The sequence below is a fragment of the Gallus gallus genome, chromosome 18 (assembly GCF_016699485.2).
Source record: "Gallus gallus isolate bGalGal1 chromosome 18, bGalGal1.mat.broiler.GRCg7b, whole genome shotgun sequence".
In the NCBI taxonomy this organism is placed as follows: Eukaryota; Metazoa; Chordata; class Aves; order Galliformes; family Phasianidae; genus Gallus; species Gallus gallus.
This window is the reverse complement of record NC_052549.1, coordinates 954,318-982,279: the sequence shown is the minus strand read 5'-3', so window position 1 is coordinate 982,279 and position 27,962 is coordinate 954,318. Positions and strand designations below refer to the sequence as shown.

The 27,962-nt window shown below is 41.0% G+C and overlaps 1 protein-coding gene across 1 annotated transcript in view; it reads left to right on the top strand.

Annotated features, from left to right (window-relative positions):
- The first annotated feature begins 1,117 nt into the window (after window positions 1-1,117).
- MYH13 (myosin, heavy chain 13, skeletal muscle) overlaps window positions 1,118-27,962 on the top strand; it is a 37,831-nt gene continuing 10,986 nt past the window's right edge. The window contains exons 1-27 of the mRNA XM_040649969.1: window positions 1,118-1,321; window positions 1,431-1,574; window positions 1,672-1,828; window positions 2,351-2,378; window positions 2,696-2,807; window positions 8,400-8,492; window positions 8,589-8,652; window positions 8,742-8,840; window positions 8,933-9,036; window positions 9,214-9,352; window positions 9,700-9,818; window positions 9,913-10,062; window positions 10,147-10,317; window positions 12,159-12,468; window positions 13,237-13,310; window positions 13,399-13,486; window positions 15,595-15,712; window positions 17,270-17,393; window positions 17,898-18,034; window positions 19,533-19,788; window positions 21,601-21,843; window positions 23,404-23,580; window positions 24,214-24,359; window positions 24,446-24,536; window positions 26,306-26,695; window positions 26,780-26,906; window positions 27,425-27,543. Coding sequence (XP_040505903.1) covers window positions 1,118-1,321; window positions 1,431-1,574; window positions 1,672-1,828; window positions 2,351-2,378; window positions 2,696-2,807; window positions 8,400-8,492; window positions 8,589-8,652; window positions 8,742-8,840; window positions 8,933-9,036; window positions 9,214-9,352; window positions 9,700-9,818; window positions 9,913-10,062; window positions 10,147-10,317; window positions 12,159-12,468; window positions 13,237-13,310; window positions 13,399-13,486; window positions 15,595-15,712; window positions 17,270-17,393; window positions 17,898-18,034; window positions 19,533-19,788; window positions 21,601-21,843; window positions 23,404-23,580; window positions 24,214-24,359; window positions 24,446-24,536; window positions 26,306-26,695; window positions 26,780-26,906; window positions 27,425-27,543 — 3,984 coding nt within the window. The remainder of the gene's footprint in view (window positions 1,322-1,430; window positions 1,575-1,671; window positions 1,829-2,350; window positions 2,379-2,695; window positions 2,808-8,399; window positions 8,493-8,588; window positions 8,653-8,741; window positions 8,841-8,932; window positions 9,037-9,213; window positions 9,353-9,699; window positions 9,819-9,912; window positions 10,063-10,146; window positions 10,318-12,158; window positions 12,469-13,236; window positions 13,311-13,398; window positions 13,487-15,594; window positions 15,713-17,269; window positions 17,394-17,897; window positions 18,035-19,532; window positions 19,789-21,600; window positions 21,844-23,403; window positions 23,581-24,213; window positions 24,360-24,445; window positions 24,537-26,305; window positions 26,696-26,779; window positions 26,907-27,424; window positions 27,544-27,962) is intronic.

The following is a 27,962-nucleotide window of genomic DNA, read 5'->3' as shown; positions in this document are numbered from 1 at the left end:
AAATACTCCAGTTATGGAGAAAGAAAAGTGACAGATATTCACGCTTAGCCAAGAAGACATAAAAGAAAGAAACAGTAATATTTTTTTGTGGTGTAAGTTGGTATTTTGGAATTTGTAGACTATCAAAATTCATCCTCTGCAATCTGCCCAGTTGCTCGAAGTCTGAAATTGAGGATGTGCTCAGAGAGGAAGCTCACAGTACAATTCAAGAAGGGTCTAAGTTTATCCTCCCTTACATTAGTTTCCTCTGGGGTAAGGTCTAGCACACTGTATGTTGACTGTGGCTTACCCACAAGATCCAGTATCCAGAACAAACTCAGTATGTTCTGTCCTGTCTGATAGGTAGGACTGTTTACATAAAAAGAGTAACCTTCGCAGAGAACTTAAATATGAAACATTCCTGCCTAAGGGAAAGGTGGTTGAGTGACTGGAATAAATATATCTAGTACAAATATTTCTACTAGAATAAACTCTTACATAATATTATTGGTACAGTCAAATCATCTTTTAATGACTCATAACTGATGTCACCCTGTATAACATGGTACTTTGAAAATATTTGAAGTGTAATATCAAGTACTTATCTAGCTAAATAACACTACATTTTGAATATCCTTTACTACACAGTATATGCATTTATTTACTAATTTTGTCACTAGTATGTAAAGATGCATTATGTTTAGTTGATAAGATAAAAAGGTTTGGCTCTAGATGGATGATGACTGTCACTCACAGTTTGGTCCAGTACTTGGTACATAAAGAAACTAGTTGAACCTTTCCTGCTTAGTATTAAAACAGAAAACAGAATGGCACAAAGAACACTTCCACTTTGAAATCTTGTGTGAAAGCAAGTCTTCCTAACTTACAAACCTTACTTTTGTCTAAAAAGAACTCTATTAAGATTTGTTCAGTGGATACTAGCAGTGGTAAGGTTCCTCTTTTCCTATTAGTCATTGAACACAATTACTTTCTGGATAAATTTAAATTAATAAATTATATATAATAAATTACTAAATCTATAATATTCGATTATATATATATATATAATTATAAAAAAACTAAATGCACGCACAGGATATCTAAAACTTTTCTGAATTCCTCCAGGAAAACTCCAGCCATGTCTTCAGATGCAGAGATGGCAATCTTTGGAGAAGCTGCTCCCTATTTAAGGAAGTCTGAGAAAGAACGAATTGAAGCACAGAATCGCCCATTTGATGCTAAGGCAGCCTGTTTTGTAGTGGATCAAAAGCAAATGTATGTGAAAGGTACCATACAAAGTAGAGAAGGTGGTAAAGTCACAGTTAAAACATATGATGATACAGTAAGTGTTACTAACCGTCATACTGTTACTCATCATACATAATCTATGCAGTCCAGAAAGTTCCCTAGCCAAAATTTCTTCTCCTTTTGTTTCTTTTCATTTTCTACAGACTGTGACAGTAAAGGATGATGAAGTATTTCCAATGAATCCTCCCAAGTACGATAAAATTGAGGACATGGCCATGATGACCCACCTCCACGAACCCGCTGTGCTGTACAACCTCAAAGAGCGTTATGCAGCCTGGATGATCTACGTAAGTACCAGCAGCTCTCTTGCTTGGGCAGCATAGCTGGGGAGGACTGCTGTGCCAGGCTGAGTGGAAGCCAACATACTGTGTCTCTTCCTCGCAGACCTACTCAGGCCTCTTCTGTGTCACTGTCAACCCCTACAAGTGGTTGCCGGTGTACAACCCGGAGGTGGTGTCTGGCTATCGAGGCAAAAAGCGCCAGGAGGCCCCTCCACACATCTTCTCCATCTCTGACAACGCCTATCAGTTCATGCTGACTGGTGAGTCATTTGGCAAGAATGTAGGACTGACTTATTGGTCACAGAACACTTAGCAGTTCAGACATCTTTTGTGCTCTTCTATTCAGTGCCTGAGGGAAACAGTCACCATAGTCCTGTGGCTGAACTCCATTAAGATGCCACAGGCTGTCCAACCTTAACCATGCACTGGCTGTAGCTAGCCATTTGGCTTTCTGCCCATTGAATAAGTAAGGAATTTGAAGAAACACTGTGGAATGGTCACAGAAGATAATCTAATTTCAATTAAACAATACTCAAGCTCTGGACATACATGTGAAAGGAAGTGGGGAAGTGTTATAAGCAACCACTGCTTATTTTTGGACAGCTCCATTTGGCTGTACCTATAAAAATGCACAAGCAGATTAATGCAGAATTTACTGATTACAAAGTGATAAATACAGTTTTGATATCGTTTTTTTTCTTCTGAAGTCTGTTAGCTATTTCTGAGGAATAAAAGCCCTCCACTACTCATTTGAAGAGCTCTTTCTGTGGCTTTGTTTTCAGATCGTGACAATCAGTCAATCCTTATCACGTGAGTATATTTTGATATGTGTGACAAAGCTGACCACATAATCACAGAATTGTAAAATGGCTTGGATTGGAAAGGACCTCAAGGACCACCAAGTTCTAACCCCCTGCTGTGGGCTGCCCTAACCAGATCAGGCTGCCCAGCGTCCCATCCAACCTGGCCCTGGGCATGTCCAGGGATGGGGCACCCACATTTCTCTGGGTAGTGTGTATCAGAGCCTCACCACCCTCTGAGTAAAAAAAACCTTCATTCTAATATCTACTCTGATAGAGAAGTAAAAAAGGTCCCTGTTTACTATAACAGTATTTTCCTTCCAACAGTGGAGAATCTGGTGCAGGGAAGACTGTGAACACAAAGCGTGTCATCCAGTATTTTGCAACAATCGCAGTTACTGGTGAGAAGAAGAAAGACCAACAGCCTAGTAAAATGCAGGTATGTGACTGGTATCCTCTTCTAATGTTTGGTTGAGAATGTGCTCGTAGAGCAGAAGCAATCACTGCAGATTTCTACATTGTCAGACTATCAAAATAAAGTGTAGTGTGACTGAGGTGATGGGCAGGATACACTGTCTGAGCACACCCAGTTACCCACTGCCCAGCTTCCATCCCCCTTAACAATAGTGAAACTCTACCCCAAGAAACAGAATCATTGAATCATAGAATGGATTGGGTTGGAAGTGACCCTAAAAATCACTTAGTTCCAACCACCCTGTCATAGGCAAGAACACCGTGCACTAGACCCAGTTACTCAAAGCCCCATCCAATCTGGCCTTGAACACTTTCACAGATGGGATATCCACATCTTCTCTGGGCAGCCTGTGCCAATGCCTCACAGTTCTCATAGTGAGAAATTTCTTCCTATTGTCTACCATAAATCTACCCCTTTGTTGTTTAAAAACATCATCCCTTGTCCCATCACAACACTCCTTGATGAAGATTTCCTTTCCATCCTTCCTGTAACTCTTCCTTTAACTGCTAACGAGCCCCTAAAAGATCTCACTAGAGCCTTCTCTTCTCCAGACTAAATAACCCCAACTCTTTCATACTGACTTTTTAAGAGGTGCTCTAGGCTTTCTGATCCTTTACCAGACCTGCTGTGATATGCCCATGTCCTTCTAACGCTTGTGGCCTCAGAAATGAATGTAGTACAGTAGGTGGGGTCACGAGAGCAGAGTAGAGAGGATCAGCTCCCTCAAGCTGCTGGCTACACATCTTTTGATGCTGTCCAGGATATGGTTGGCTTTCTGGGCTACAAGTGCACATTGCTAACCCATATTCTCTTTTTTTTTTACAAAAAAAACCAAAAAAACAAAAAAACAGTACCCCTAAGTCATCCTCTGCAGTGTGGTTATCAGTGTACTCATCACCCAGACTGCATCCATGTTTGGGATTGCCCCAATGGAGGTACACAACCTTGTACATGGCCTTGTTGAACTCTGAGATTCACACAAGCCCACCTCTCAAGTTTGCCAAGGTCCTCCTGGTAGCATTCTTTCCCTCCAGCATCTTGACCACAACATTTAGCTTGGTGTCATCCATAAACTTATTGAGGATATACTCAATCAGACTGTTCATGTCATCAACAAAGATGTCAAATAATACTGGTCACAATACTAGCTCCCAAGGAACACTACTTGTTCTTGGTCTCCACCTGGACATCAAGCCATGGACTGCAACAATTTGAGTGAGACTATACAGCCAATTCCTTATCCATCAAGTGGTCTACCTGTCAAATTCATGTCTCTCAAATTTAGAGACAAGAATGTCATGCGAGACAGTATCAAATGCTTTACACAAGTCCAGGCAGATGACACCAGTTACTCTTCCCTTATTCATCAATGCTGTAACCTCATCATTGCAGGACAAGAAATTTGTCAGGTGTGATTTGTCCTTAGTGAAGCCATGATGGCTCTCCTCCCCAGTCACCTCTTTGTTTTCAATGTGCCTCAGCAGATTCCAGGTGGATCTGCTTCCTGATCTTGTCGGGCACGGAGATGACACTGGTTGGCCTAAAGTTCCCCAGAACTTCTTTCTTTTTCTTTTTAAAATGGGGCTTATCTTTTTTCAGTCAGTGGGAACTTCACTGGACTGCCACAACTTCTAACATATGAGAGATAGCAGCTTAACAATTTCTTCTGCCAGTTCCCTCCAGACCCTCAGATGCACCTCATCAGCTCTCATGGACTTGTGTACATTCAGATTCCTTGTATGGTCTCCCTCTTGATCTTCTCCTACAGTGCGCAGTTCTTCATTCTCTTGTCTCTGCATTTGGATTCTGTGAGTAGTGTGGTGTGGTAAAGACTGAGGCAAAAAATCACTGAGTACCTCAGCATTTTCCACACAGTCATTCATGCACCCCACCCCTCCCAGTGGGATGTGGGAGAGAACCAGGAAAAAAAAAAAAACAACAAAGTAGAACTCATGGGTTGACTTAAAAAATATTTACTAAGTCAGAAAAGAGAAGAGGAAAAGAGGATGATAGTTATCATAATAATATATACAAAACAAGTGATGCACAAGCAATTGCTCACCAATGCCACTGACCAATGCCAAACAAGTCCCCAAGCAGCAGCAGGTCGCCTGACCAACTCCCCATCATTTTCAAGCTTTTTCTACATTCTACTGTATGGTCTGGAATTTCCCTTTGCCCAGTTTAGCTGAGGTGTCCTGGTCCCTCTCCTACCTCCTTGTGCCCTGCATCCACCCACTGACTGGACATTGCAAGCAGCTGAGAAACTGAAGTATCTTTGGCTCTGTGCAGCACTGTTCAGCAAAAACTGAAACATCAGTGTGTTATGAACAATATTTTTCTCCTAAAGCCAAAGCACAGTGTCTTACCAGACATGATTCCTCCCAGGCTACCTGCCCTTGCTTCCATTCAATGGAAGCTTTCTTTCTGTGTCTGACTTTGTCCAGGAGCTCCTTGTTCATCCCTACAGGCCTCCCAGCATTTTTGCTGGCTTCCTCTTTTTGGGATGCATCATTCTTGGGCTTGGGAAAAGTGATCATTGAATATTATCCAGCTTTCCTTGCCTCCTCTTCCCTCCAGAGTTTTATCATACAGCATTCTACCAAGCAGATCCCCCGAAGAGAACACTTCTGTACTGTAGGAAAGAAGCAAACATCAGTTCCTATTCAATCCTTATTTACACAAGGAAAGCTTTGACCGTAGGCAGGAAGATAATATAAATCTGCACAAGTCTTCTCTGTGATGACAGTCTGCCTGCGTATTGAACCATTAGTATGCTGTGAGATTGGCCATCTCCACACACCCAAGGGCTTTCACGAGCCCTTAAATAAAAGTATATACATTAGGATTTCTTGCCCAGTGGTTGCTGTCTCCCCTTATGTAATGGAATTAATAGTCAGTTCTACATATAAGGCATCACTCCCATGCACATTTGCTGCATTATCTGCAACAAAATATATTGCATTTGATTTTTCTCTCTCTACATTAAGTTTAAAACAGATTAATTAAGTCAACTGTCCTCATTTCTTTCCCAAGATGTTTACACTGAAATAGTTGGCTCCCACTGGCATGAAATTGTGTTTCATTCCCAGCAGAAGAAGTACAGTAACTGTGGACTCCAGAGAGGTCACACTGAAGTTAGAGTAACTTCAGGTGCATCACACAGTAATTTCGACTGGCTTGTTCTTTTGTCCATGATCTGTGTAACAACCCTGAGAGGCAGCATAAGAAAAGGGTTGGACCTGGGACAGCTGGGACCACTTGCCTGACCTCAGAGAGGAACCTTCCAGGGAAGAAAGCACATGCCCTGATGTCCCTTTCTGCTGAGCAGCCCAGCTGCTGCAATCTGAGCCCAGTGGTGCATTTATATGGCACGGGCTTCATTCCCTAGCACACAGCAAGCAACAAACACCCTCACAGCACAAGTGGCCCCAAAAACTGTGAGGAGGTATGTGCATCAAGGAGGGTGATGCCTGTCAGTGTGCTATTTGAGTACTCAAGGGCACAGTGGATCCTAAGGAAATCCCAAGGCTGAATGCTTTTTCTCGCTGAGAGGCAGATGTCTGTGATTGATGGGTTGTTATGGCAAAGACAATTTCACCACCAGCACTCTTTCCATCAGCACCATCTCAGTATCTTGGACTCAATTTTCACCAGCTGCTCACTATGCCAGGAGCGATCTCAGCAAAACTTGGAGACAGCTGAAAGATGTACTGATTGATACAAAAGAAAAAAAAAAAAAAACAAAAACCACCAGGTTCTCAGATAGACAACAACCTGTTCTGCCCTCTTCTAAGTTTTTTCACAGAATATTTACTCGGTATTCACAATCTTTATAACAGTAGTATGTTTTTTCTTTTTCATAAGACTACTAAATAAGCAATCTCTTCTTAAGACCACTAAATAAAACACTCAGCTATGGCTCTGTCTAGCCCAGCATCCAGTCTCAGGCACAGAGTGAAATCAGATATCAAGCAACAGCATAAAAATAAAGGAAGTGAGTAATATTTCCCAGGAATGCTTTCTCAGCCTTGAGAAATTTGTAACGCAGGTTGTAGACAGAACTCCAGATTGAACATGTGTAAAGGATTTCAGATCTTCCAAACTGTTCACATTCACAGTGCTACCTAGCATGTTCCCATGTTACAGCTACGCACTAAAATTAAGCTTTTTTGGTGGTGGAATCAACTGCACTGACACACACACATCTCTTAAAATGAGGAAGTTCATTTAGAAAGAGATATGTGAGAGGACACACTAGACTAGGTATTTGAGATTTCTTATGAGAGACAGAGAGAGGGACACAGAGAGAGAGCGCTTCATACACCGCTTAGTTTTGTAGGGCTCTTCACGTCCAAACTAATTTAAAGCCTTTGCGCCGCCTGCAGACACTATTGGGAAACGCGCTGCCTCCCCGCTGCAACATGCTGCAGGCTGCTGCACCATACTGCAAATGATGTGCAGCACTTTCAGCTCTGCCAATGATCTTTCATCTGGATAAAACTGATGAGTTTGTTTTTTTTTTTTTTTATCTCATTCTTTGCTTTGCTTGGAAACCATCCGTGGGAACACTTTCATTTTCTGACTGCTCAGGGATCGACCATGTCTTTTCTAGGAGCCCAGAGAAAACCTTTCTCTATCATCCCAAAGCAGCATGCTGTGACTCTGCCTTGTGTAACCTTCCTGCACTGTACTGTACAGAAGAGACATAATGTCACAGAAACTTCTTTTCTCAGCCTTTTTTTTTTTCTTTTCCTCCCCCCCCCCCCCCCCCCCCCTTTTTTTTTCTCCATTCAAAAGAAGCGATACAATGGAGTACAGAAATTTTGCATGTTGATCTTTTCTTCTGCAGTTCCATCCAGTTTCCATCCAGAAAAATAAATAAATAAATAAGGAGGAAAGAAAAGATAAGGAAAAGGAAAGAACTCCAGCCTCCAAGCGTCACTGCTCCCTTTTTTCATTAAGTTTGGTATTTGAGTCTTAGGCTTCACCCATGTTCTACCTCTCTTATCAAAGTGTGTCTGGAGATACACTGCTGCACTCTGAAAGGCTGCTGCTTTTTTGAATGTAACTGAAAAACTTTATATTCTCCCTTGTTAGGTGGGTCCTACTTAAAGCCTTAAGACTGTACCATTTTCTCTGTGTCTTGTGTTTGAGTAACCTCCAGGAAAAAAAAAAAAGAAAGAAAAAAGAAAAAAACACCCACTTTCCACATTTTCTTTATCTGTTAATGTCCTTTGTGAGCAGTAAATGGGAATATGGAAATGCCTTTCTCATACAAATGCCAATCTCTCTGCCTTTTGCCATGATGATTCTGTATGAAATGTGCAACATACAGTAGCATGTACAAAAAGGAAACAAAATACAGATCTCTCTTGAAGCACTCTTCCCCTGAAACCAATGACAACATTCTTGAGTGATAGCTAATGAGTGCTTAAAAACAGTGAATTGAAGGTTAAAACAATGTATGAGATGCAAAAATGACCTGTCTGTAATGTATCCCTTGCCATACTTGTTAGCAACTAGTAGTGACGAGCCATTTTCTCCCTGAACTAGGGAACGCTTGAGGATCAAATCATCAGCGCCAACCCACTGCTGGAGGCCTTTGGTAATGCCAAGACTGTCAGGAATGACAACTCCTCACGCTTTGTAAGTTCATTTCATTTTTGTTGGAATGCAGACATCTAGCGTATGTCTCATCCATCGATCACTCTGGCCAGGAGGCTGATCTCTACAAATTAACAGGGAAAGTTCATCCGGATCCACTTTGGAACAACAGGCAAGCTGGCCTCTGCGGATATCGAAACCTGTGAGTTGAAGACAGTCAACACACACAGAATGTGTGCACTCCTGATCTCAGGTCTCCCAGGAGCCTCATGGCATCTCTCTTTTGGTTAGATCTGCTGGAGAAATCCAGAGTGACTTTCCAGCTAGCCAGTGAAAGGAGCTATCATATTTTTTACCAGATCATGTCCAACAAGAAACCAGAGCTCATTGGTGAGTGCCAGCACTACTGGGCTCTGCTCAGCGAGTTTCCTTTGCACTCTGACCTGCCCCCTTACCACCAAGGGTGCACTCTACGCTTGCAGATCTCCTTCTCATCTCGACCAACCCCTACGACTTCGCCTACGTGAGCCAAGGGGAAATTACCGTTGCCAGCATTGATGACAGCGAAGAGCTGTTGGCGACAGACGTGAGTACGGCCGAGGAGCATCAGCATCCCGGCCGAGCCCGGATAGAAGCCTCGGCCTCTGCCGCCCCGCAGCGGCCGCTCCCGACGCTCACACGGAGAAGGCCGCGGCCCCGTCGCATCGTAGTGCCGCGGGCCGCGCTTCTCCGGCGTCGTCCGACCGGTCTGTTCTATCCGCAGAACGCCGTGGATATCCTGGGCTTCAGCCCCGACGAGAAAGTGGGGATGTACAAGCTGACGGGGGCCGTCATGCACTACGGGAACATGAAGTTCAAGCAGAAGCAGCGGGAGGAGCAGGCGGAGCCGGACGGCACGGAAGGTGGGGAGGGCTGCTGCGTTCCCCTTGAGCCGGGCGAGGAGCCCCGGCCTGTAGAGTGCCCGAAACCTTGAGACTGCTTTTACCTTTCCAGAAACCAAGCTTTACCAGTTGGAGCAGGTGACTCGAGGTCACTAGTTTAATTTATGGACACTGATAAAACATTAATGTCTGCTGCAACCCTTAGTGTGGTGCGGCCGAGGCACTGCTGTGCTGAGGAGCTGAAGGGAGCTCCCTGTCACAGCAGGCACATCTGAGCAGTGCCCAGCTAGGCTCCTTCTAACAGATGCTTTCTAGAGGATCAAGGCATGTTTGCCCATGTTGTACTCCCTTGCTGTATCTTTTCCTAGTGGCTGACAAAGCTGCCTACCTGATGGGTCTGAATTCTGCAGAGTTGCTCAAGGCTTTATGCTATCCCAGGGTGAAAGTTGGGAATGAATACGTGACTAAAGGGCAAAATGTCCAACAGGTACATAGAGATCCAATTGGCTTTTCAGTTTGTGTGGTTCTTTCAGTTTCGAAGTTAGCTCAATCGTCTTTACTGCCTTGGCTGTTTCTTACAGGTATACAATTCAGTGGGAGCATTGGCTAAATCAGTCTACGAGAAGATGTTCCTATGGATGGTTACTCGAATCAACCAGCAACTCGATACGAAGCAACCCAGGCAGCATTTCATCGGTGTCCTGGACATTGCTGGCTTTGAGATATTTGATGTGAGTTACAGTAGATGTGTTTGCCCATTGATAATTTTTTCCAAACTAAATGGTGGGTGTTTTTTTTGTATTTTGAATTTGCAGTTCAACAGCCTGGAGCAGCTGTGCATCAACTTCACCAATGAGAAACTGCAGCAGTTCTTCAACCACCACATGTTTGTTCTGGAGCAAGAGGAATACAAGAAGGAAGGCATTGACTGGGAGTTCATTGACTTCGGGATGGACCTGGCTGCCTGCATTGAGCTCATTGAGAAGGTAGGGGAAATATTCTTTTTAGGAAAGCACGTTTATTTCCTGGTCATTTATCATAGTCCATTTAATCTTAATAAATTCAAGTATTTATGTGGATTGATTCTCCCATAAAACAGGCAATTTATAAAATCTAAAAATGTATCTAAAATCTATTAAAAAATTACAAGTTTATAAAAATTTTTGAAGCAGCAAACTGCCTCTCTGCAAAGGATGATTTTCTGAACAGTGCAACTGGGATGGAAGGTAGGGAGGCACATTAATTTTGCCTTTAGTAGTAGACAGTAAGGTGAAATTTCTAGTCTTGTTTCTTGCAGTAAATGACAGAATTCAGTTCCACATTCTCTCAACATAATTCTTTCTGTCTCCTCTATCAGTGCCCTCTGCCACTACAGTAGTAGTGATCTTAATGGGAATTAACCTCTCACTGCAGCAGACACAGTGATCAGTGGTTGTGAACAGCACTTACATAGTGTCTGCAAATTAATGCACACATATCCAAGCATCTTCCCTCTGAGAAACGTACCAGTACCTATTCCCAGCCCGCTGCCCAGTGACTCATTCAACCACCCCACAAGTACATTCATCACTTAATATTCATACCCATGGATGATGCCTTTGCACAATATAAGCCTCACATTTCTTCCTAACCTCTCACTGTTTCCACCATGTAGTAGCATCTACAGCCAGCACAACCATTCACAGGTGGTGCGTATTGTTATGCTTGCTGCTCAGCGTCCACACAGTTTGTGTCCTGCATCTATGCAATACAGAATAGTTAAAGCCGCAGGAATTAAATCACATACATTAATATGTACATTAATATATATATAGCTATACCGCTGTAGTCACTTTTGTAATGACAGGAGAGAAGTAGATGCATCTAGGATGCAAACCACCTGATAAAATATGTCTCAGTAGTGATTCTGTGAAATGTCTGTATGCATGCACTGATGCTAGAACAATCTGGACAGTTAACTCAGATCTAGATTTTACTTTAGAGACACCTACAGCTAAGTAAGACACCCCTAGCCCCACTTCCGGGGTTAGCTGATGCTCCGGAGAAACACTAATTCTAGTTATGGCAGCTGTCTACCTGGTATCAGCTGTAAGCGTCTGATGGAATCTAATTCAATTATATATATTAAAAAAAGGTTCATGAAAAGAAGGAACTCCTAGAATAATCTCTAGTTCAATGACATAGAAGTAAAATCGGTATCTCCAGCAAAATTAGAAGATCTGCACTATCAGAATATTCCTAATTTGGCTCAGATATAAGCTCTGATGTGTCTAAAGATATGCCAACATTTCTGTATTGAAATATTTCCAATTTTAAATACATTCTATGATAAATTAAAAGTCTACGGGTATTCTAATGTGCCAGATCGATGCCATTTACATTCCATATACGGTGAGAAAAATGTTATACCTTATGCATATCCATTATTTATGCACATTTTTGAGGAGCCATCAGACTAAATTTACATTGGCAATTGCAACCGCATCACTTGTAACAGACATTATCATCTCATGAACAGGGCACTGAAAGCTGTCTTCTGAATTTCTACTTTTATTTCACTTGTTTACATTCCCAAGAGTTGAGGGCAAAGATTGTTGAAGCAATTGAATATAAGATGTATTACAAGCCTCTCGCTTAGAAGATCACTTAGGTGCATCTAAGCAATAACAATATTATGTTTGATTATTACAGTAGCTAGTGAAGTCTTAAGAACCTGTGCCTCACAAATAGTCACAGAAACAAACTACAAATCATATGCAAGGTGAAATTTTATTCACTTTCCTTCTCCTCACTGCTTTCTTTCTTCATATATTCATATTTCTTCCAGCCCATGGGCATCTTCTCCATCCTGGAAGAGGAGTGCATGTTCCCCAAGGCAACTGACACCTCTTTCAAGAACAAGCTCTATGACCAGCATCTGGGCAAGTCCAACAACTTCCAGAAGCCCAAGCCTGCCAAAGGCAAGGCTGAGGCCCACTTCTCCCTGGTGCACTATGCTGGCACAGTGGACTACAACATCTCTGGCTGGCTTGAGAAGAACAAGGATCCCCTGAATGAAACTGTTGTGGGGCTGTACCAGAAGTCATCCCTGAAGCTGCTGTCCTTCCTTTTCTCAAACTATGCTGGGGCAGAAACAAGTAAGTGCTCATCGATAAGACAGGAAAAAACTAAAGTCTATTTCTGTTTTTCCTCTTTGCGGTATTCTGTAGGCTCTTTGTCATCCTCTAACCCTATCTTAATCTTGTGTGCACAAGACTGAGATGCAAACATACATAACTGCAGAAAGCTCCCTATTCTCATGGTGCAGAGAAGCAACACTCAGCAAGTCCAAAACAAAGTGACAGGGATTGGATGCTTCCTGACTTAGTGAGTTGTGATTCATGTGCATGACTAGCCATCATCTAGATGGGTATCAAATATATTTGGAAAATACTAGCACTTCATATTCTTTGAAGACTATATTTTGTTTCTTGCCTTTGGGTTGCCGTAACACAGAATAGGTCCCTGTTCTTCAACTGAAGCATTAGAATTGGATTTTTTTTCTAGAGAAGACTTCACTGAACTCATAAGGAAATCTCCAATGCTGAGCCATTCCTGTGGCCTATCACCTAATTATAAACAAATACAATGTAGGTTGAGGGTGTATCTTTGAGTTGAAGTAATGTCCAGTGGCACAGAGTAAAATGTATAATGTCAGGCCACAGTGTTCCATATCACCAAAGCTACATGCATTATGGTGTAAACTAAGTTATACATCTGAGACCTAAATATACCACACTGATTAATAACCAGCTAGCTACAGTTCACATAAACTACCATGCAGCAGTGAGTTGCTATTCCACATTAATGTTTGTATTGGCATACTGCTTATTCCAACCATTCAGCTCTTATGTACTTCTCCCAAGGTGATAGTGGCAGTGGCAAGAAAGGTGCTAAGAAGAAGGGGGGATCTTTCCAGACAGTATCTGCTGTGTTTAGGGTAAGTGAAGTTCTCCTTAAAACTAACCGATAAAAATGCAAAAGCTTTGTATCTCAGAGCTCAGACTTTGTGTTTTGTTCTGTCACAGGAAAATCTGAACAAGCTGATGACTAACCTGAGAAGTACACACCCTCATTTTGTGCGTTGCTTGATTCCAAATGAGACCAAGACACCAGGTAAGTCTGTTATTATACACTGAACTGAGTAGAGTTGGGCTGTTCAGCTTCTACACAAACTTCTTCTGAAGTTCAAATGAGCTTTCTCATCTTGTCTCTAAAATTTTGATCCTCCTCTAAAATTGTGGTCCTCCACACTTACCTGTCTTTGCTTAATGAGTGTACAGAGCTGAAGATAATAAATATGAGATTTATTAGAATTGATGAATTTTAGAACGAATATTGTGTGATGAATATTAGAATGAATATTGAGTTGATGAATATTAGAACTGACTTTGTTGGAAGTGTCTGTTGGGAGTAACAGCACTACCAAGTTCTTAATAAATGCCTGTTTTTAAGGCAGTGAGTCTTTCAAAACTGCTGGGTTCATACCAAGGCAATTTAACAACTTCTAAACATTCAGTGTTAGAATATGATTCTAGCTGGAAGACTGTCAAAGAAATCATGCATCACTTGTAGAACTCATTGTATAAGCTGCTGGGTACTGCTTACACCTGAAAAGTATTTTGATGTAAAGATATTTTTGTTCCTTTCTTGAATTAAATTTTAAACTCTTTCAAGGAGTTCAGTCTTCCAAGAACAGTTCAGTTTGGGGCCATTAAGTACCCTGTGTGGGTCTTAGGCATCTAATCATTATGAGGCCTGATACTGGTGGAATGATAAGGTATAGTAGATGCAACAGGAATGCAAGGGAAAAAAAAAAAAAAAAGTTTAGCATCAGTTTGCTCTGCTCCAGAATTTCCAAGCATTTCTTACCCTTCTTTTTGTCTCTCTTGGTAACCTTGAAAAACACAAACATGGTACAAGGAACATGCATATGTATGACATTCACGTTTCAGCTATTCATAGAATCATAGATTCATAAAGGTTGGAAAAGACCTCTAAGATCATCCAGTCCAATCGTCCTCATTGTTATTCATCTAAACTCCTTTTATATTTAATGGAGAGAAGCTGGCATTTTGAGATATGTCTCATCTGTCCTCTTTTATACATCTTAGCATCAGATGAATCACATCCTAGAAAATACTGTTTCACTCCAATGACTATAAATGAAGCCAGAATGGAAAGCCCGCATTTCATATCCCAGCAGTAATGAGATAGGAACCCTGCTGTGGTCTTGACAGTAGGATAGGCATAAGGGAACTAAGGAAACCTACTGAAATATACATGAATGAATGATTCTGCCAGATATGGCTGTCATTTTAATATTCAGAGAGAGGTGACTCAGAGGAAATATGACATCTGCCTTTTAAGAAAGAGTGGTGATGAGTGAACAGAATTAAGAATTGTGAAGGAAGAGAAACTGGACATTTTCTTTCTGGCTTTTAGATGTTTTGGGCTAATTATGCTCAGCTTTCCTAACCGTGCCTTTGGGTACTCATTATTTATAGATTACAGTGAAAAGGTAAGGGTGAATAATATGGGCCATTCTGCATTAATTAATCTCTGTATCAGCTGACAGAAATTTCTTCATCACAAAGTGATTCCAAAAGTATTTTATTCTACCAATTATACTTTGCAATACATGGGCATAAGATTAAGAAATTTAGTTGATCATTATATCTGATAGAGATCATTCTTCCAATTTCAGTCAGCTGTCCTCTACAGCTAGTTAAAAGTACTGAGAGCTTTAAGGATCCTTCTTATTCCTTCAATTGTTGGAATCTATCTTCCAAATCTAATCAAGGTTGAGTATAGTGAATATTTCCACAGCAGATCCAAGGTAAAATCATCTCTGAAATGAAGAGCCATAGCACACATTGTGCCACCTCTACCTACATCCAGTGAGGAAGCTGTTGCTGTTGCAAATTTTTCACTCGATCTTCTGGAGTACTTTCCTACCATTTTTCAGAAATGCGGCCCTATGCCTTTTACCACTGGTGATTTATAAGCACTGACAGTCCTAATATTCTGAGTTGCAAAGCTCACTTGGTTGAAGCAACTCTCTGCAACTTCTATGAATTGAAGGCATATTCTATCTTCATTTCCTTCATTTTAATCAAGGTCTGAATTGAATTTTAGCAGAAGTGGAAGTTACTCTGTCATTCTAGTAAGTATCAAGATCCTTTGGAAAAAAATGGAGTCATTATATATGTATGTTTTTTAAGGTGAAATGGACCATTACTTGGTGATGCATCAGCTGCGATGTAATGGGGTTCTAGAAGGCATCCGAATTTGCAGGAAAGGTTTTCCAAGCAGAATCCTTTATGCGGACTTTAAGCAACGGTATGTCTTCAGTTGCTACTGTCTGTTAATGTAAAAATTTGGTAAACCCACAACTCAGGTGACAAATATGGTGACACCATGGAGAAACACCATCTGAAATGTTTGTTTGGTGGCATTTGAGGGAGCTTTACCATAAATATTATCTTAAGTCCGTCTTTGATCAGACCAGAGATTTGTTGATTTGTCAGAACCTGTATCATTTCTGAACTGTAGTCACCACCTATTGCTTCACAGAGATACAGAATGCTTGTTGGATGAGTTAAGTGGCATTATAGATTACTCTTTATAAGTTTATGGGAGTCTTACAAAACAATATTAAATTAATACATCGACATAGTCTCCTTAGATTGCATTCACTAAGCATTCAAAACTACAAGGTTTTGTTGGTGCTTTGTCACTGGCCTGCATCCTGTAACTTGCTTTCTTGTCTTTAAAATGGAGACGATGAAACTGGCTTAAGAGAGCTCAGTTGCTATAAAGTGCTGAATCAGAACTGGGTACTATTGCTATTAAATGTACCAGCAGCATCTTCCATGCTAACTTGGTGTAAAAAGCTCTTTCCCAGCAACAAGACATAGCCTGTTTGCTTCTTTCTTCCCTTCCTGGCCTCTTTGGCAAGAAATTGATAATATTTGTTTTGCAACAAGAATACTCAGACTTTGAAGAAGCGAAGACTGGAATGCAGGTCCTCTTTGAATATGTCCTGCAACCTGATGTTTAATTCAGTCAGATATTAGCTGATCTCCATAGTAAAATCACAGCTTGATGTGACAGGTAAAGGGGACACTCCAAAATAGTGATGGTCCAGAAACAAAAATTGCTATACAGTAAAAAGGAAATGTTCAGAGGGAACTACAGGAGAAGCATAAAGTACAAAATAAATGCAATGTGCCATTTTCATTATCTTGATTTTACATGTTCTCTTACTTGACTAGAAGTGCCCCAGTGTACAGTCACCCTTCAACATTTCTTAATTGGAGGAAACCCCTTTAGAAGAGTTAGGTGATCGCGTCCATGACATAGCATTACCTTAATCATTGAGTTACCTTGCAAAATGCTAAGACTGTTGCTAGCAGTTAAAAAATAATACCATGTCATTTCTAGTCCAAACTGAAGGATTCACTGGTGGGACTTGTATAGACAGTGAGTTCTGCAAGGTCTGTGTTTTGGAATACAGTTGATTTTTTTAGCAGTTTTAATTCATCTTCCACTTTAATTTAAACAGCCTTATTCTGATAAATGAAACAAGATGAGATGAGGATGTTGACATGTTCAACTATGTTCTTCCTAATTCCTGACCTACAAATACTGTTAAGTATGCACATTAATTTTGTATGTCACAACGTATTATATTGTTACACAGCCAACAGATTCCACTGCAGAGTAATCATATCCCCTTGTCATCATACTCTGTTCAGCCAAGTCTGTCTAGGTTTCAGATGGTGTACTCAGCTGCCTTCAGACACCTCAGCTTCCAATCACGTTATCTTATTATGCAAAGTAGCCCCAGTTCTCCTCATGCATTTTGCAACCAGCACTTTGCAACCTGTCTTCCAGGTACAAGATTCTTAATGCCTCAGCCATTCCAGAGGGCCAGTTCATTGACAGCAAAAAGGCTTCAGAAAAGCTTCTTTCCTCCATTGATGTGGACCACAACCAATACAGATTTGGCCACACTAAGGTAAAGTCCTTGTGGAAGAGTGGGTATATTAATGGCAAAAAAATACCACTTGTTTCAAGTATTTCTTGCATATAAAATTAACCTTCATAGTGATTAGGAAACAATTCTGTATGCTATTAAATGAACTTCATCATGTATGGCTCTCATGCCGCCCATAGGTTACTTAACAGAGCCTTGACCTTTGAGGTACAAAAGGGTACAATGAAAGGACAGAGTAGAATGGCATGCGAGGTTAACTCTTTGTTTTATTAGTTAGGTCTTCCCCCGCTTACTCTGGAGCTAGCCTCAGTTGACTTCACAACAGCGTGATTAGATCATACAAAGAGTGATTTGTCACGAAACAGGAGCACTAAGGATCTGTACAGTGAACCAAAGTTTCTCTAGCCGTTAAAGAGTTACTCTCCATACTTTCTTCCAGAACTGCCTTTATTTACCCTACATCACATGCCAATCATTTTGTATCTGCCTAACCCTCAAACTACTTAGCCCTCTTTTATGTTCTAGGTGTTCTTCAAGGCAGGTCTCCTGGGACTCCTAGAAGAAATGAGAGATGAGAAGCTTGTGAACCTCATCACTCATATGCAAGCTATGTGTAGAGGGTATCTCATGAGAACTGAATTTAAAAAGATGAATGCAAGAAGGTAATACATGAACACAGAACAAGTCATATTGTGCCAGACCAAAAGTCCGGGATTGCAGCATCCCATTTTAGACACAAATCTGTCCTCAGTGAAGACATTGAGAAAGATTAGGGGAAACAGAAAAAGCAGAAACTAATACTTTCCTTGTTGTAGCATTCCAAATTCTGGCAATGGCAGTTTAGTAGTTGGACTAAGCATTTGGACCATGATACTTAACAGTGAGCCCTTCCTCCAGGAATGTAATAACCTTTAGAATCATTTTCAACCTTTAAAGAACCCTGTGATGGAGATAGACAAACCTTAGTACTTGTTCATTTGGCTGTTTGGAACATGCTGTCTGACAATTTCATTAAATCACATCAGTTTATAACGAATGGATTCACATTCTACTCCTGTTTTATTTCATTGCTTCATTTCTGTCTAAGATGATGTATTGCAACTTGTACGGAGAAGTTATGTTATGTGGAACAGTTGAGAAAATACACTTTTAATTTCTGTAATTTTGAGTGGAACAATTCATGCAAAATTTGGAGGGTAGGGGTGACAGTACTGCACACACCAAGCAAATTGTTTCAAATATTTTTGACAGGTGAAAGCTGTTTAGGGGGAGCTAGGGTGACATAAACCCACATAAACTGCCAACTTGTAGCCTTAATCTGTAATACCCTAGCATATATGTTTAACTCAGCAGCTTCCCAAACCAGGGGTAGTTTCTAACAATTCGACTACCTGTACTGGATTTCTCTGCAATGAACTGTCAAAGCTGCCTTGAACAAAATCCTTTGGCATTCAGTAGAAGCAATGAACATCTGGAGGGGACCCACAAGAATCACTGAGTCCAACCCCTGGCTCCATATCCTGCTCCTCCTGCTGCAACCCTGTTCCAGTGACCTCTGTGCCATGGAAGACACTGCTGGCACTGCAGGTGGAGCACAGCACGCTGGGCCCATGGTGGTTCCTTGTGCCCTGTCCTTAGGGTCGTGGTTAGAGAGCCAGAGCTAGGACTGTTCTGCAGCTAGGGGCTGGAGCTGCCATAGTAAGATTTCATTGTTGTTTTCATTTTGCATCTTAGTAATTTCTAATATTATAGTTGTTGTTTTTTCGGACCCAAAGGCATCAAGCTGCTGTTTCCACAATTTACAGTAACACCCATGTTTATAATCTCAACATGAATGTCAGTTTTCACTCTGGTCCTCACCCGAGCACTTGCACTTTGAGATTCAGGAAAGTTTCAGAGATTATCAGACAACACAACAGAAAATTCTAGCTATTTTGAAGTCCTCCCTATTATGCCCAGACGTAGCTATTGTTCGTTATTGCCCAGACTGAGCCAGACATTCAGCAGTCTGGTGCCTAGGAATGACTTTAATAAGTACAAGTAAGGTGAGATAAAACTTTCCTGAACAAAATGCTGATACTGTGTTACCAATAACAAGAGTCTGTTTCCAACCCAAGTCTCTCCAGTCTCATAACCTATATTATTTTCATGCATTTTCAGAGAATCCATTTATATAATCCAATACAATGTTAGAGCATTCATGAATGTCAAGCACTGGCCCTGGATGAAGCTGTACTTCAAAATGAAGCCCATGTTGAAGAGTGTAGAATCTGAGAAGGAGATGGCCAACATGAAGGAGGAGTTTGAGAAAACCAAGGAAGAGCTTGCAAAGTCTGAGGCAAAGAGGAAGGAGCTGGAGGAGAAAATGGTGACCCTGTTGCAAGAGAAAAACGACTTGCAGCTGCAGGTTCAGTCTGTGAGTAACCTCTATTTTTAGGTTCACTTCCACTTCCTCTTTTTCTACAGATATTTCCATTCTCTTTTCCATTGTCATACATAACCAGACAGGTAACAGGGCCACATTCTCCTGTACCTTATATCTGGTCTTGTCATCTATGCCTAAGCAAAGTGGGTACAAAGGATTAGCATTATCACTGTTACGAAAGAGGGAAATTCTGACCGGGATCAAGTGTAAAGCCACTTTGCCATGGATCTATAATTTGTCCCTAGCTTCATTCTCTGGATCTGTATGACACATAGCTTGTTTCCTGAATTGTTGACCATTCTAATGTGGAGCCAGGGATGAGGCTGCTTTTCTATCAGAGACAGGAGTGATATGGAGGAGTATGGAACAAAGACTGATGTTTTTCAGCTGCAACAATACTGAGCAGAGACTGAATTTCCAGAAGACAGGAATACTGTCAGCTGTTACAAGGTAGTAAGATGCTTTATGGCCCAGGGCTGTCTGGTGCAACTAGAACTGTCACTTGACTCCATGTGCTCTAGAAGTAGCTGTCTTTAGAGAGTTCTGTATTATTTCAAGCCCTAAGACAGTCACTGTGCATGTTGAAGGATAGATTCCTTCCCTGAATCCTTCTTCAGCACTTCAACTTAACGTCACTGTTTTCTGAGTTCATTTGCATTCTTTTTGGTACTTAGTGTCCTATTCTCCAGTGCCAACCTATTCTAGAAATATTTTAGGCTTCACCGTAACCCCTTCACATAGATTATAAGTGAAAAAAAGCAAGAAGCCCAGGTTTAGCTTCCAGGTTAGGATTCCATCAATGCACTCCATGGTTTCAGATTTCAGAGCATAAAAAAAGTCTTAAGATATGATTATTTCCCTTCAAGTGTTGTCTGCCTCTTTCCAGTTTCTCACTGTTTCATCACTGGAAGAGCCCTTTCTGTCTGCTTTTCAAGTCCCATTGCTGTGTGAATTTCAATCAACTCTAATTGAAGCGCTCCTCATAAGCCATTTTCTCCATGTTTGGCATCAGATAATACTCAGTAGCACTGGTGTGCACTCAGTAGCACACTCTATAGCAGTAATTTTGAGTGCCCCATGAATTTCAATATGAATTTGAGAGGTAGCATCCTTTGTTACTGCAGAAGTGTCTTTCCTCCACGACTCTTCTGGGAAACAGCATATACCTTTCCTGGTATTCTGCCTAGAATACATCAGAGTAGCATTAATTTGAGTAACATTTAATCTGTCAATCTTGTTGCTCAAAATGTTAGTTATAGTAGAAATTGGAGGCTAAGCTTTAGGTTAAGCAATGCTGTTTTGCCATGATCCCAATCCCATTTTGGCTAAAAGAGGTTAGGCAGTGCAGAGAGCTAGGTAGTCTCATGTGAATTAAGGGGCAGAAGGAGTTAGGGGAGACACAATCAGACCTGTGTCGTTAGAGCTGGAGGAGCTAATTAAAGATAGAATAAACCAACATTATGAAAGATGACTTTCAAATGTCTTATGTTTTACAAATCCTCATGTAGGTTCATGCTTCCATGACATCCAGTTTGCTGACCCACCTGTTTATATTACTGATATCAAACCACTTGACCAGCTTAAAGGAAGGGTCTCTATTGTGGGATTATGGTTCATTTTCCTAAGCCATGACCAAGCAGGGTAATCTCCTCATAATTGGATCGTGTGCATTACTTCCTAACTGCATAGGAAATTTTACCCTGACTTGTGCAGTTCATTTCCTGGAGGTGGCGCTTGAACAATGTACGTTGCTTTTTATCATGTGTATGGTGAATGTAACGCACCTTCAATGTGTTCTGACAGGAGAGTGAAAATCTAGCTGATGCTGAGGAGAGATGTGAAGGTCTCATCAAAAGTAAAATTCAGCTGGAAGCTAGAATTAAAGAACTTAATGAAAGAATGGAGGATGAAGAGGAGATGAATGCTGAATTGACAGCAAAGAAGAGGAAACTTGAGGATGAGTGCTCTGAGCTGAAGAAAGATATTGATGATCTTGAACTGACGCTGGCCAAAGTGGAAAAGGAGAAGCATGCAACAGAGAATAAGGTGATAGGCAAATCAGGAAATTATTCTTCCCCAGACAGTTTTCCCAGACAAGTTTCAGTTTTGTGGGATGTTGCAGTTTCCTAAGTGCTCTCAATGAAAGTGGTACATGCCCAAGACACAAAGAGATATTGCCACTTAATTGCCTGTAACAGAAGAAATTTTGTTAAAATTATAACTTCCTGTTAGGAAAAATATTTTTTTATGGCACTTCAAAAAAACCTAACAGCTTGTTGAGGTGTTTGATGGAGAATTTCCATACACTGCTATTTTCAGGCATAAGGAACCTGTGTCTCTCCTGTGGATGGAGAACTGGTATGCTTGCGAGTGGCTCAGTAGAGGATGGCTATTTAGATCCTTTCTCCTCAATGAATGACGAGAACTGATCTTGCAAATACAAAATGTTTTCTTATAATTCTCTTGTATTTAAGAAGCCCAGATCTCAGCTAGGATGGCCATCCATTCCTTCTATTGACTTGACTACATGATGAGAGTTCCTGAATTCTAAGGATCAGGTTGTCATTAGCTCATTTATCTTCCAGTAAAAGCACTGATCTCTTTACGTATGTATCAACAATTAATGTGACGAATCACAACTGAAATCTTAGAATTCAAAAGCCCATGTCTGCGGTGACAGCGTTCAGTTCTGCCGTAGAAACAATACTAACAGAGATGTATTTACATGTTGAGGTTCCCTTTACTGACATCACTGAAAACACTACTGGATCCTAAGATTGCAATTTCAGACATGTTGGACATTTCTATACTAACATTTAGAGGAAATCTAGATAGTGCTGGGTAGTAAGATAAGTACCACATAGCTAAAGCACCCAGCACAGTGGACTTTCCTTATGGATACTGTCAGTGTTTCCCATCTGAATGAGAAAAGTGGGAAGCAAACATCAGCCCGACTCATGCAGAGAGGCTGACGTGTTTGAGATAAGGTTGTTGGTAGTGCAATGGTTCATGAAGAGCAGGGAATAATTTTCCAAAATAAAGCCAGCAGAGCTAGTATGTCAGCAGATGTTTCAAGGGCTCTAGACCTCAATTCAGGATAATCTCTTAAAAGTCAAAAGATTCTCTGTATATTGCCAAGTTATCTAAACTTTTATGGATAATTTAACATACTTTTGGCTGTGATTTGCATTTGATATTAGATATCTTCTAAACAACCTCACTTGCTGAGAAATTACAGCTGTGTGCCTAGCAAATATATCACATGTAGAAAATGCATTTTTTGTACAAGAGCAACTCAGAGGCCCTCAGTAAATCCAAGCAGAGTACAGCTTGCAGGTACAAGTGAATATCTAGCACACGTTTCACTATAAAAGCAGAGTACGGCTGGGAGTCAAGACCAACTAAAGCAAGGATTTTTACCACTTCAGGACCAGAGTGGTATGACAGGCATGATACTGGTTACTACTCTCATAAAAAATACAGACCTTCTGCAGAGATCACTTTGACTCCGTCCATGCAAGATTTTGCAAAAGTGCTTTCACTGTGTTCTCAGTCTGTCCGTTCTCATTACATCCCCTCATAGTATGGATGCTTGCTGCCCAATAGGTTAAGAATCTGACTGAGGAGATGGCAGCTCTGGATGAAAATATTTCTAAACTCACCAAGGAGAAAAAGGCCCTCCAGGAGGCACACCAGCAGACACTGGATGACCTGCAGGCTGAGGAGGACAAAGTCAGTACACTCACCAAAACCAAGACCAAACTGGAGCAGCAAGTAGATGATGTAAGACAAAAAATATGGAGTTGTGTAAGTGGATGCTCTGACAGATCAGGAGAGTAGAAATCTGTAGTTGGGAGTGTAAACAACATTTAGAACAGCCAAGCCAGCTCTAACAATTTTACCTAATAACTTACAGGCAGTTGATAGGGTGTTGTGGAATCCAGTATATTTTCCATCTTTTCTTGGCTGTTTAATCTGTCTTCATCACTGGATATTTCAGCTTTTTAGACTTTTGTACTGCACATTTTAACCAATTACCTGCAGCAGCTATGTGAGACAGTTTGAGGCTTGTTGCAGACCTATGTAGTTTATGTGTATAATCCAGAAAGCTATGGACTCTGGGAAATCGTCAATATTTTGCAGTCTGTATGGTAGGAACTAAAGTCACTGGAAATCTTTAATTTCTTTATTTTTCAATAACTTCCATTTCACCTGTGCACACTCAAGTTGTGACCAGCTTAACATCAGAAACCAAACCTTCATCCTGTAGTGAGAGTGGGAGGAGATGAGAACATATATAGGATCTGGTTGTTTCCTCTAGTTTTGATTTGCAACTCTAGTTAAGATTTTTACATCAAGAATATTTACTACTGAAGTATATTTTGTGTGTTTCATAGTATGTTTTATGTGTTCTAGCTTGAAGGGTCTCTGGAACAAGAGAGGAAACAGCGAATGGACCTGGAGAGAGCAAAGAGAAAACTGGATGGGGATCTGAAAATGTCTCAAGATTCCATCATGGATTTGGAAAATGATAAGCAACAGATGGATGAAAAGCTAAAAAAGTATTGCACAGACTTTTTATTCTCTGAATTCCAAAATTCATGTTTTGTCTTAACTATATTGAATTCACATTCTTGTTCTTTAACAGAAAAGATTTTGAAATTAGCCAACTACAAAGTAAAATTGAGGATGAGCAGGCTCAAAGTTCTCAGCTACAGAAGAAAATCAAGGAGCTTCAGGTAAAGTCTAAATATTATTGGTATTTTGAGTATCTGAGTACAGGTTTCTTGGGATTATCTGATATTTTCTTAAAATGTTATAGAGAAATGTTATTCTTCACATAAAAAAAAACAATGAACATCGTAAACACTTGGTGCTGTTCCTGTCTGATAGCACTTTTTACAGAGGCACTGGTCTATAATCATAGGTGAGTACATAAGAATTTCTTAAGCAAAGCTTATGGTAGGCTTCAAAAATGGCTAAGATACTGAGTTAAAACAGCAGTGAAGTGATTAAGAATTATCTTTCTAAGAAAATTAAAGAAAGTTACATAATCAGCATAGAGATCACCATCTAAATGCAGAGCCAAGGAAAACAGTTCCTTTCAGTGGTATCACCCCATGGTTACTTGTCCCAAAGGTTCTTATGTTGTGTTTGCTGATGGAGATGGCCTGACCTTCTGCAAATTTCTGAACAACTCATGTCGTTTTACATTTTTCAGAGGCTCATAGAAAAGTGCAGTTCTATGCTTGTCATTACATAATAAATCCATTCTGAGCTACAATATTTAATGAAATATCAGATATTCACAGAATCACAGAATCAAACAGATTGGAAAGGACTTCTGCAGATCATCTAGTCCAGCTGCCCCTAAAGCAGGTTCTCTACAGCAGGTTGCACAGGAAAGTGTCCAGGCAGGCTTGAATATATTCAGAGGAGACTCCACCACTTCTCTGGGCAGCCTGTTCCAGTGCTCTGTAATCCTCACTGCAAAGACGTTTTTCCTCATGTTCAAATGGAAATTCCCATTTTCTAGTTTGTACCCACTGCCCTTTATTCTGTCACTGGGCACCACTGAAAAAAGCCTGGCACATCCGCTTGGCTCCTGCTCTTTAGATAGTTATAAGCACAGATAAGTCCTCTCCTTTAGGTTGAAGAGCCCCAGCCTTTCCTCATAAGGGAAATGCTCCAGTCCCTGATCATCTTTGTAGCTCTCCACTGGACTGAGAACTGGAGAACTGGACACAGTACTCCAGATGTGGCCTCATGGGCACAGCAGAGGAGAGAAGCTCCTTCACCCTGCTGGCCACATTCTTTGTAATGCATCCCAGGGTCCCATTGGCCTTCTTGGCTGTGAGGGGACACTGCTGGCTCATGGCCAACCTCTTGTCCACCAGAACACCCAGGTCCTTCTTCACAGATCTCCTTTCCAGCAGGCCAGTCCCTTGACCTGTACTGATGCATGTGGTTATTCCTCCTCAGGTGCAAGACTCTACACTTGCTCTTGTTGATCCTCATCAGATTCCTCTGCGTACAACTCTCAGCCTGTCCAGGTCTTGCTGAATGGCAGCACAGTCTTCTGGTGTGTCAGATCCACCTTCCAGCTTTGTATCATCAGCAGATTTGCTGAGGGTGCACTCCATCCCTTAACCCAGGTCACTGATGAAGATATTAAACAAGAGCAGATCCAGTACTGAATCATGGGGAACACTGCTAGCTAAGGACCTCCAAGTAGACTATGAGCCACTGATCTCTCTGAGCACTGCCAGTCAGCTGTTTCTCAGTCCAACTCACTGTCCACTCACCTATCCCACAGTTTCTACGTTTACATTCACTTTTGCTCTAGAACTGAATATTGAATGACCTAGGACACAATTGAGTGAATTTTCTTGCTGTGCTTTACTCTCCATGTTGATATAATGAAAGTGAATGTTTGCTCTTTATTCCTTAAAGTTTATTTCAAGTATGTCTCTTCAGAAGTTTTCATTTAACCAATTAACTTTCCTAGGCTCGTACAGAAGAATTGGAGGAGGAAATTGAGGCTGAACGTGCAATCCGTGCAAAGACTGAAAAGCAGCGAGCTGACCTCTCCAGGGAGCTGGAGGAGATCAGTGAGCGCCTGGAGGAAGCAGGAGGGGCTACAGCGGCTCAGATTGATATGAACAAGAAGCGTGAGGCAGAATTTCAGAAGATGCGCCGTGACCTCGAAGAGGCCACGCTGCAGCACGAAGCCACGGCTGCTGCCCTGCGGAAGAAGCATGCGGACAGCACAGCGGAGCTTGGGGAGCAGATCGACAACCTGCAACGTGTCAAGCAGAAGCTGGAGAAGGAGAAGAGTGAGCTGAAGATGGAGATTGATGACTTGGCCAGCAACATGGAGTCTGTCTCCAAAGCTAAGGTTGGATTAAATATTTCTCACCACTGCAGTCATTTTTCTGAACAATTAAATGAGCTGATAGGTATGCTTTCTGTGTCTTAACAGAGCAATCTGGAAAAGATGTGTAGAGCTCTCGAAGACCAGTACAGTGAAGTCAGAACTAAAGATGATGAGCATATGCGGCTAATTAATGATATGAACACACAGAAAACACGTCTACAGACTGAGAATGGTGTGTCTTTAGATTAAATATAATTGTACAGTGCCTAATATTTAAATATGCTGCCTGTATATTTTCTAATACAGTCATCACTGGGTGATCAAACACCCAGTTTGAACAAAATTCAGACTGTAGAATTTCTTTCTGTGGGTAGTCAAGGAAACTCTACACAAGGGAACAAAACAAGCCAAAAGAAGTAAACTCAATCAAAATGAATGTGTGGGTCTGTGCTCAGTTCACTCAATTTCCTTCGATGCTAGCATAGTGTTATCTTTACAGCTTTTTCAAACCTGATGAGAATGAAATTATTGAATTGAAGAATCCTTAGAGTTGGATGGAACCTTTAAAGGTCATCTACTCCAACTCCCCAGCAATGAACAGAGACATCCACAGTTCAATCAGGATGCTCAGAGCCTGGCCTTGAATTTTACTTTAAATCTTGTAGTCTCTTTGTGTATGGCTAGTCTTTCTCATCTGTACAAATTTCCCATGTCTCATGTTTCTATTTAAAAAAAGTGGTTCCTTGTTAGGTGAACTAACTCGGCAACTGGAGGAGAAGGAGTCCTTGATTTCTCAGCTGACTAGAGGCAAACAGGCTATCACACAGCAGACAGAAGAGCTGAAGAGGCAACTAGAGGAAGAAAATAAGGTGATTTGTTTTAATTTGGTCCTGAAAATTGTAAAATAAATCAATGTGATAAAAGAATAAATGAGAGCTCCTCTGAGAATGAGACATCAACAGTGAAACTTCAGAACTTTGCCTTGGAGTCTAATGCAAGAAGAGACATTAGAAATTAAGTAAGACAATTTAAGCTCTTCTTACCATGCTTTCTGAACTTCAAATACAGGAGAAAAGTGAATGAGAATATCTGTGTACATGCTTTACTGCTATAGGAAATCCTTGATTCAAAGAATACAGCAGCAACCAGAAAATAAGAAAAAGATCAGGAGTGAACTACCCAGGATTAGAAATGACAGCATAGTTTAAAGTCTTTTCCACCTTCAGACAAACACCAAATTCTACCTGAAAAGCTTACAGGGAAACTTTTGGGGAGATTATTCCCACCT